Source organism: Carassius carassius, chromosome 21 (assembly GCF_963082965.1).
Source record: "Carassius carassius chromosome 21, fCarCar2.1, whole genome shotgun sequence".
In the NCBI taxonomy this organism is placed as follows: Eukaryota; Metazoa; Chordata; class Actinopteri; order Cypriniformes; family Cyprinidae; genus Carassius; species Carassius carassius.
The window spans coordinates 8,955,026-8,965,239 of NC_081775.1; the positions used below are offsets into that span (position 1 = coordinate 8,955,026).

Genomic DNA, 10,214 nt, shown 5'->3' on the forward strand with positions numbered 1-10,214 from the left:
AAAGTTTGGATCCAAACGCAAGAGGGCAGCAGAGAGTCACTTAAAGATAAATGACTAAATAAAATGGAGGACTATTTTTTTATTTACTTACATACTTACTTAGCCTGCAGATGCCATTTGTACAGTAACCTCCAAAAATGCAAAATCTATGTAATCTACAATTATGTACACCTAACAGTTGCTTATTTGTGCCTTGAAGGTACATATTATTGCATAAATAGACCTTTTAACCAGGGCTCTTTTACCCCTTTTTTCCGAGTGTAGATTTAATTATTGAAACATTTTTGATTTGATGAAATTATGCAAACCTACATATCAGAATTGAGGTTCGACAAAGTCTGAGTACGTTATGTAATAAAATGTATTTGAAGCAGTATTGCCCACGTATATCAAAATGTGTATGTGAGTATGAATTCACACATACCTTGATAACTGGTGTAATGATGATGAAAATTCAGCTTTATATCACAGGAATAAATTAAATTAAAAAAAGACATTTACATTTTTTATTGTAATGATATTTTATGAATATGTCTTTTACTGTATCTTTTAATATACTATATGCATAATGTGTGTTATGTATTTACCTCTAAAACAAACAAAAGCACAGGATGTTTTTCTAGCCCAGAGAGGAATGCTATGAATGGCAAAATAAATAACATATTTAAACATAATGCTCATGTCTGCTTTTTTTACAATTATATTGGCTTTTCAGAGGATCGGTGGGCTTCAGGACTGATATCAGCTCTCAGCAGCTGTTGTGGTGATTTGGGGTTATGGATATGACAAGCGTTGGACTAAACTAGACAAGTATGTTGATCTCAAGTACATGTGTGCTATAGAAACAGAAATCATCTCACTTTTACTTAAAGCTCACACGATATTCTTAAAAATAGAAAATGCAGGATTACATGAATAAAAGTGCTATTAAGGAGATATTTCACTCTGGGAATGTTAATACCAACTAAATCTGTTGCAATGTTGCTGCAGAATTATTTATATTTGAATATATTTTAAAATGTCATTTATTCCTGTGATCAAAGCTGTATTTTCAGCATCATTACTCCAGTCTTCAGGTCACATGATCCTTCAGAAATCATAATAATATGATGATTAACTGATTTCTTTGTCTCTCTTGATCAATTTAATGCAGCCTTGTTGAATGAAAGTATTAATTTCTTAAAAAGAATAAAATAAATACTGACCACCACATTTTTGTGTTGCTACGAGTACATTAACAGATAGCAAACAATCATTTGAAGACTCATATTTATTTATTTCTATCCCAGACCCATGAGGTAATGTCAAACATCTTGTTGTTGATTTATATTTCATTTGACATTTATAGTCAAACTTTTTTTTTTATCACGTTTAATTTTGAGCATATTGTCTCAAGTCTTTATAAAATGCTCACACAACACACATAGAAATACCAGCTTAATTAAATATATACATTCTCTTTTACTATCTTACCATATTTACAAGTCTCCCTGATGAGCATCTATTCAGTGTTGCTGGCTTTTTCAAGTCCATTAAGTACGAAAATATATAAAAATAAAGCTGCCTCTTCTTCTTATTAACAGTGGGATGGGTTTGTGTGGCGTGGTGTTAGGAAGCGGAGTGGGCCTTTTTGTTGCGTTTGGCCCGTCGGCTCGGAGGAAAGCTGATGAACTCAAAGTGTTTGAGTTGGTCTGAGTTTGGGAAGGGGAGCGGTCCTTTGTGGAGGCGCTTGATGAAGTGAACTTCCCGCTGGTTCTCCCTGGTTTTGGAGGCCTTGATGGGCCGACCCTTTCTGCTGAAGGCCACGTACCAGCCCTCGTATTTGGCGTTCTGGAAAGCAGTGTAGTTGTTCTCTAGGACGATCTCTGTGAAGATGCAGTCCCTTCCTCTGCCATTCGGCTGCGAAAAACAGAGAAGAAGCCTTATGCTGTTTCACTGAACTTAAAACTCAAAACTCATTAACAATTACCTTAATAATACCTTTAATTTACATTATATATAAGTCTGTAATTACTTATAAACAACGCTTTTTTCCACACACATCTGAATCAGTCTGTTGTGTTCTGACTTTTTTTCTGTGCTGAACAATTAATTTTCAGATAAAGGATATATAATTTTGTATATTTAAATTAATTTTTTTATATGTTACTGCTGTCTTTTGGAATATTATTAAATCAATTAAGTAACAAAGCCAGGGTTTATATGATGTTTTACTAATCTCACAAAAGTCATTATTTCATTATTCCACATAAATAATATATTGTGTAAGAATACACTTAAGTGTGAATCGAATGTAATGTTTTCAGACACTTTATTGCATGTTATTTGCAATTAAAAGACCATTTTCATTAAATGTAATTAGTTGAAGTTTAGAGTGTTATTTTGACCCACTTAAGTATGACTTAAATACATCTTTATGTATTTCATAACTACTTCTAATGTACTTCTAATGTGTTCAAATGTACTGCCGAATGCACTGACAAGCATTTATGGTAAACTAAAATATACTTTTATGCCATTTCTGTTAAAACGTTGTCATGTAATTTATTTATATTTAACATATTATAAAAAATATCAAATATATTTGTAATTAAGCATTTGTAATGATGAAGTTGCAATTTACACACACAAAAAAATCTCTATAAGGTTTTTTTTTTATCTGTGTTTACTGATGTAATACTGAATAACACACTGCAGTTAAAATTATAAACAAGTTTTTTACATGTGCTTTATTGTTTTAGCCAACACGTAAAAATAAGTGTACTTGACCAATTCAAAAGGTTATTATTATTATTAAAACTTAATGATTCAAAATATACTTCAAAGGTAAAAACCTTTAATTTGTCATTATTACAAAGTGTACTTTTTGGAAGTGTACTTAAGTGTGTTAAGAAACATAATGAAATGTGTCTCTATTTGAGTGCACTCATGTCACCTTTAATTTAATTAGCATTAAATCATACAACTGCATTATTCAACTAAGCAGACATCTTTTTCACAAGGGTTGGACTTCATGCTTACACCTATCAGTCTATCTGTATAAAGCTGTGTTCTGGTCATGTGATGGGCCGCACCAACAGACTTTGTTTTTTGGATGTTTAGTTATTCCTGTTTTCCAAAAGGAATTCAAAGTGCTTGTAAATGGTTGTGTCTTATGTAAGCAGTGTTTTGATCGCTCTGCCCATCATTATTTATTCTTCCTTACTGTCTCCATCTAGTTCCCCCAGCGCTGTGTCTCATGATCAATCCATAGCACTGAAGACATTTTTTCCACTTCCGTGAAGGAAGAAGTGGCTTAACATCTGACTAAACTAAGAAAGCTGTTTCCTTCACAGAAGATGCTGCTCATACCATCTAGCTGCTGATTTATTTGTCCTGATAATACACGTCAGCCAACTAGTTTGATAGCTACTCTTGTTTTTAACAGTGAGATTATGAGATATAAAATGAGTTTGGAGTGACATAAGGGTGGATATATGATACAATGATTATGTTTTAAGATGGGATTTGATTAATCTGACCAAATAGTTTTTTTTGCATTTTGTACTCACTACGGTTAGATGCCTTTTTTATTATTTATTTTTATATAGTATCTATTAATTCATAAAAATAGTAAGTAAATAATATTAGTTCCTGTTTTATTTATATATTTTTATGTTTACTTAGTTATTGATATTTGATATATCATTGAACTAATTATTTAATATACAGTTGTATTTATTTATTTATTTGTTTACTCATTTATTGACATCAGTTTTTATTTGCTTATTTGAATCTTATTTTACCATTTAATTATTTATTTTTACACTTCTTAAATAGTTTTCTCTAAGCTTTTCATGGTCCCCTGGCACGTTATGATAGATATATGTGTTTGTCTGTGTGTGTGTAATGTATTTATATAGCCTTTGCTTTTTTTTTTTATATATATATATAAATTATATATATATATATATATATTGCTTTTTATTTATTTGCTTATTTTTCCTTCTTTTTTTCTTTTTTTTACTTTTTAAACACTTTTAATCATTTTTACACTTTTAAAACTTTTCTCTGCAAACCACAGCAGCCCTCAGGACCCCAAATTGAAAACCCTTGTTTTGGACAATAACAGTGACAGTGACTTAATTATCAAACTTTTTTATGCTGTGCAAAATCCAGCTGGCTCAAAAATCGAATCCACATTTCCCGGCAAAAATGTAAATACTTTTTCCTGCAAAATCTCCCAGTGGTACATACCTTGCCCACTAGTTTCCCCCTGCGGTTCATGCACAGGTATCTGCCACTTTCTGCTCCTTTGATCCGAACACGGCTTCCAAAGGTGTCCGTCTCCACATAAAGTCTGGCTGTAATGCAGCACGAGTGTTAGCAACAATCAAAATACTGTAGCCCTGAATAGCCTCAGCCATGTATCAAAACCATAGAATATACTGCAGTCATAATGAAAACATACCCCAGTTAGCTCAACAGTATTGAGTGTAGAGTAAAAGTAATTCTACCTGACCTGATCAGTAGTACTTTAAGAATCCAGTATAATTATTACATGAATATTACAACATCAAGATTTTCAAGATGACTCCACACATGACCTGAAATCCCATAAACCCTGCCTAGTCAAATCAGTCTCATTTCCCCTTGCTGTTGGAAGCAAATTAACACATCCTAATCAACAAAAAGAGGAAACGATTAGGCAAAGAAACGTCTTTTGAACTATCAGCGAGTCCCTTTTCAGTCAATAAAGCAATCAGACGCGAGAACAGCGCTATCTGCACCGAAACCTCCCGTGAGTGGATTACCGCAGATGAGATGAGTGCGCGCCTCACCGAAAGTGTTCCCGTCCTCGGCGGTGGCGCTCACTCTCCTGCCCTGGATCTGCACGTGTCTGCCGCTGGTCCTGCTGTACAGCTGATAGACTCGAACCTGCCGCCGGCTCAGCTGGTCCGTCACCGAGCCCTGTTCCCTCACATACTGCTTAAAATTAGGAGAAGGGTGATTCTTCTCCCCCTTTTCGGTGCAAAGGGAAAATAAGATCACATATATTTCTCTCTCTGTTGCTGGAATAGAAAACCTGTTCGTTTTGTAAATGCCAGCAAGAGCACTGCTATGGAAAATGGTTTAATTCTAATTTAGAGCAGTGGTTCCCAGACAGGGGCCCGCTAGAGGGCCTCAGCAAAGTTAAAAGGAGCCGCAAATTATTTCAATATATTTTAAATAAGTTACATTAATAAAAAAGCTAATCTATGTTGATTACAATGTTATAATCACTCGTCACGTAAACTGTCCTATTTTAATCTGTCCAGTCAACAAACATGCCATTTTTTAAATAATAAACATTCATCGATTTTGAAGCTTTGACATGACTTTAAAAGTAAATCAAAGGAAGCATAATGAGAACCACTACAAAATTGACTACATTTATTGCCGAAGCCGTGCAATAAATTACACACATTAACGTTACAAGAAAATAAAATGTAATACATATTTACCTGCGCGTGACACCACACCACGAAGAAGTGAAAAGAGCTACAAAATAAAAGCAAATAAGGAACGTTAGTCAATATGCTAAATATAAAAATACATATATAATATTGTGTAAATTAGATCATAGCACATTATGTTGTCTTCAGTTCAGCAAAGCATTTCTTATTAAAAACAAAAATAAAATAAAGATTTATATACTTATACAACTATAGAAGGCTTCTTAAATTAGTTGTATGGTTCTTCTGAGATCAATAACTGTTTGTTTGTTTGTCTGTTTGTTTTGTAAAAAGTATAAGAAATAAACGTTAATTGCGTAACCCAAATGTTATTTTATAGCGCCAGACAACACTTCTATCCGTGACCTTTATTTTTAAGTTTAAAAGCCTATAAATATAGCTAAATATCATTATAGCTACTCACATGTACAAGCAGCGCTGATTTATTCCATACATTGTGGGAACGCAGAGTATAATGTCGTATCCAGGGTCCTCCTGAATGGTAATCCAGCTCTGTGATCTCTCGATTAAATGAGCTGAGTCAAATCCATACACCAGTGAAGAGTGCAGCTAGATCTTCAGATGCGCGTCTCCGCAAACACACGCGGATAAATCCGATTAGGAAAAAAACGATCCACATGTAGTCCAGAAGATTATGGAGTTCCATCATATGTGTTTGAAACACGCAGGACGCTGTCTAAATCATAGTTTTGATAATAATGGTGCAGTGGCTCCAGTGTGCTCTTGATGTTGTGTTGGCACTGTCACTTGTGGAGAGGCGCAAGGCGCTCTGTGCGTCTGGATCCCTCACTGCGCCACTGTGATAGACGTCAAGATCCCTCCCACGAGTGTTGCACCTTTTCCCCTCTTCAGAGACTCCTGAGCTGTGTTCTGCTAGATGAACATGTGGAGGTGTTTCCAACTTCTACAACATTCAAATGAAATGCATGACCATGTGACTATCTACAGCATTCCTGGAGTAGGCTGTAAGGCCTCCTAATTTGGTCCCATCTGATGGATGATTAATCTTTCTGAATGAATGCTGATGTCTTCAGATCATCCTCTGTATTTAAAGCTTTGAGGTACACCCTGGAAAGGGGTGTGCCGCCTGATGTTTGCTTTGTTAGGGCTCATCTCAGTGTTGGTCTTTCCCCGTGAAGGGGCCATGGCTCACACCTTTTGCTAACCTGGCAGCTCTAATGAGAAAACAATGGTGGCTTTTAATCACAGGACTCCAGCGGGCTTTTGTTAGCTCATGCGGAATCAACATCAAGCACTAACGATATAACGTCAACAGGATGCTTGCTTTCCAACGCATAGTTAAGATGCATCACAGCAATTAGTGCTGTCTTGCGAGTGTGACCACACCAGAGCCACCACTTGGTCCCTTCAAATGAACATTTGTGTGAACTTTCCCACCCTAGAAGAGTGAAACTTAAGGTTTAAATACTGTAAATAAGTGTTTCTTAAATGGTTTTAGCTTCAGAACCCAGATTGGTTATCAGTTGGTTACCCAACACAAGCATCCCATATTTAATGTAGTATGTGTTAATAATTTCTGAGCATCAGGACACGTCTCACTACCTGGCCATGTTGGAATCTCAACTGTGTGACAAAATAAAAGTTTGATTGGATGCAGAAATTCAAATGCTTGAACATGCATTTAGTGAGTTTCACAAGTTGATTATCCTAATAATTTTGCTATCCTAAATGCAATGAATTGTAATTTCCCTATCTGCTATCTGCAACATATTAGATTGTGGCATATTTTTGGATCAAGATCCACCAGTTGAGGATGATCACTGTTGAGAGGCTTTTATTGCTTTATTTATAGAACGTTATAGATGTTATACCTCTATTTTATCACACTGAGGTCCTTTTGTTCAGTTTATTAATGGACTAATCTCTGAATGAATTTAAGTTCACATTGATTCTATGGTAGCTGTCCACCTGACGAGGCATGATGGCGATAGACGTGAGCATTACTCTATGCGTCTACTGCAATGTGTTCTCCACCCATCAGTTTGTATTTTGCTAATGATAGACAGATAGTCAGGAGGTGTGAATAGTTATTGCCGATAAAGGCGGTTTAGACAGGTGTGTGTTAGATGTGAATGTAACCAGGGGACTGAAGTCTTTATGTTCTAAATCTGTAACTGTACATGCTTTTTCACTGATATCTGATTAATTCAATTAAATATTAAAACAAAAAATAATTGTAATACATATTAGACTAGTGTTAAATTAAATTAAAATGATTATTTCTCTCTCTCTCTCTCTCTCTCTCTCTCTCTTTTGTAGTCAGTTCAAGCTCATGGTCAGTTTGGGCTCATGGGCAAGCCCAGACGCAACTTTATTTCTGCAGATTTATTATTATTTTTTTTGGAAGGAGAAATCTGCTAAATGCATTTTATGATGTCAAAATGTGCTAAACTGATCAGAGAGTATACTGCACTCTCATTGGTAGCTGAATGCACAACCAGAATAGCCCATATATTGGCTAAATATATAAACAAACATGCAAAAAATAGAAAAACATTATTATTGACATATAATGGGCCCTTTTTCAGGGGAAGGCATCGTAATCTGAGAAAAAAATTGGTATAAAACAGTGTTCACTCAAAGAAACAGCAATCATATTGCATGAAATGTTAACACACTCCAATAATCTTCATTTGCGACTACAAAAATATATTTTTACAGTGTAGCTGGGTAATTATATAGTGGTGAACAGAAAATACAGCAAAAATATTTTTAATAGTAAAACGAAAAATCCATGATGGTATTTCTATGACTTTCCAAAGGATGAAACATATCTAGATATTGATTTCGTGGTCAGATAAGAGAAAGATGTCAAATTTGCCATCACCCCCCCCCCCCTCCCGTGGCTGTATTAGAAACACTCACATAGAAGCTTTAACTGTTAAATATTTAACTATGTTATGTATGCATGTGTGTGTGAAACTTTTAGATTTACAATGTTAAAAACTATGAAATATTAACTCTGCATCATCACAGTTTGTAAAAAGGGTCCATTCAGCCAAGATCTGCTTTCATTTAAATTTTGTGGGAGCGGGTTCCATGTGGACCTGCTAAAGGGTTATAATATTTAAAGCAATGTCCTGCAAAACTTCTCTGCTAGCCTCATAGAGTTATGAGAAACGATGTGAATTCCTCACCTATTAAGAGACAATGTCCAGTGGTGGGAAATCAAAGGAAGACTGATGTTTATTAAACTGTGATCTGACCCTCAGAACTGCTTGACACACTGTACATTTAAACAGTCACACCCTGACAGACACATAGAGACAAAGCAGCTTTTGCGAAAGCTTGAACTGAAGACCCACAGAGGCTCTTTATGTGTGTGTGTGTATGAACGGCAAGCATCAGAGGGCTTAAGCAGTGGATCTTCTCACCAGACCGGAATTCCGTCGGCCCCAGCAGGATGCCAAGGGTGTCGGCCACGGTTTTTTAGGATCGGGCGGCTCAGAGCAAGAGGGATGTGATGTGTCCTAATGAAACACCACACGTCTAGCACCCCCCATGCCCCTCTCCCACTTTTTTTCCCCTCCCTTGCTTCACCCCCTTCAGTTTACGAAGCGGCGGTGAGATCTGAGGCCCTGAAACCTGATCTTATTTATTCACGTCTCGAGCTTTGCTGGTGCTACCTTAGCGATGGAAATAAACCAACACAGAGTCTCGATCGGACACCTAGCAACAGAAACCTAGGTAGCAGCTCCCCCAACCACAGCCCCGGCCCAGAATATACCCACGGGTATCCCGTTAAATAAAGACTGGGAGATGCTGTAAAAAAACACAGATGACAAGTGGAGGCTGGATCTTGTTTGGGTTCAGAGCGTCAATGTCAAAGTGTTGACATGTGATGACAGCGCAGAGACGTGTTGAGCCATTCATTTCTACCACAGCCGTGTCCCGAATGGCCCAGGTCCAACATAAGCAGCTCTAAAATGAACTAGTTATAAAACATAACACATTAATCTATTTATTGAGTGATTGCTAATTGACAACTCATATGTTGTGTGTAAGGACCACATGTTGTTTGGTCAGCCTCGTATTCTTAGAGCATGCAGAGCACTCACTTCTTTTAGTGTACATGATGATGCATCTCGGAATGAAAATGTGGTCATTATTCATTAATATTCATTTTATTCTAAATTCTTTGTTCCATGGAACACGAAATGAGGCTTTTTGAAGATTCTTAATACATCTGTGCATACATATCTATGGATTTAGTGATGTTGAAACAGTCACGAGGGTCTCCAGGATCTAATTTTCTGGGTTTTTTCCCCTGCATGTCGGTTACGCCACATGACTTTAATTCAGTTTTTTATATATGAATAAGCAATGAAAGTTTTGTTAGATATTTAATACCTGGACTTATACTAATATGTTCTACCTGGACTCTGTATCACACTTGCTCTCAGTTTAGTTTTTCATCAACATTAGCCTTTAGCTGTGTGTTAGTGTATGTGAGCTGCCAGCGAAAGGTCGACTGGTGGTCTCCCTAACAGCTTAAACCACATCGTAAAAAAACTGGACCATAAAGAACAACTGGCTACTCATTTCTGACCCCACAAAAATAGAGTCAAAGCTTCAGAAAGTGGGTGGTCTGCTCTCTATGAAAAAAAAATTGGCTACATTCTTGTCTTCATAACACCTCTAATGTGCTTTGATTAGAACACATTAGCATGGGATCAGAAAACCCCTCACCTGAGAATA

General features: G+C 36.2%; 1 protein-coding gene across 3 annotated transcripts; it reads right to left on the minus strand.

Moving 5' to 3' along the window:
* Nucleotides 1–1,252: 1,252 nt before the first annotated feature.
* fgf17 (fibroblast growth factor 17) lies at nucleotides 1,253–6,907 on the minus strand. Of its 3 annotated transcripts, none has more exons than XM_059503203.1 (5): nucleotides 5,899–6,907; nucleotides 5,484–5,520; nucleotides 4,821–4,968; nucleotides 4,237–4,343; nucleotides 1,253–1,899 (listed from the first exon to the last, which is right to left on the minus strand). In XM_059503203.1, exons 1-5 carry the CDS (start codon nucleotides 5,928–5,930, stop codon nucleotides 1,609–1,611), a joined length of 615 nt encoding a protein of 204 aa, XP_059359186.1. In that variant the 5' UTR covers nucleotides 5,931–6,907; the 3' UTR covers nucleotides 1,253–1,608. The 3 variants fall into 3 exon arrangements, with proteins under 3 accessions (XP_059359186.1, XP_059359185.1, XP_059359187.1); XM_059503202.1 differs by having other exon boundaries at nucleotides 4,821–5,001; nucleotides 5,899–6,904; XM_059503204.1 differs by having other exon boundaries at nucleotides 4,821–4,965; nucleotides 5,899–6,903.
* Nucleotides 6,908–10,214: the final 3,307 nt, after the last annotated feature.

Bases quoted from the DNA above. Each gene is read 5' to 3' on its own strand.
- fgf17 (XM_059503202.1), bottom strand. From the start codon at position 5,930: ATGTATGGAATAAATCAGCGCTGCTTGTACAT. The intron at 5,521-5,898 runs GTGAGTAGCTAT...TTTATTTTGTAG, and splicing joins AATCAGCGCTGCTTGTACAT to CTCTTTTCACTTCTTCGTGG. The intron at 4,344-4,820 runs GTGAGGCGCGCA...GCTGCATTACAG, and splicing joins CGAGGACGGGAACACTTTCG to CCAGACTTTATGTGGAGACG.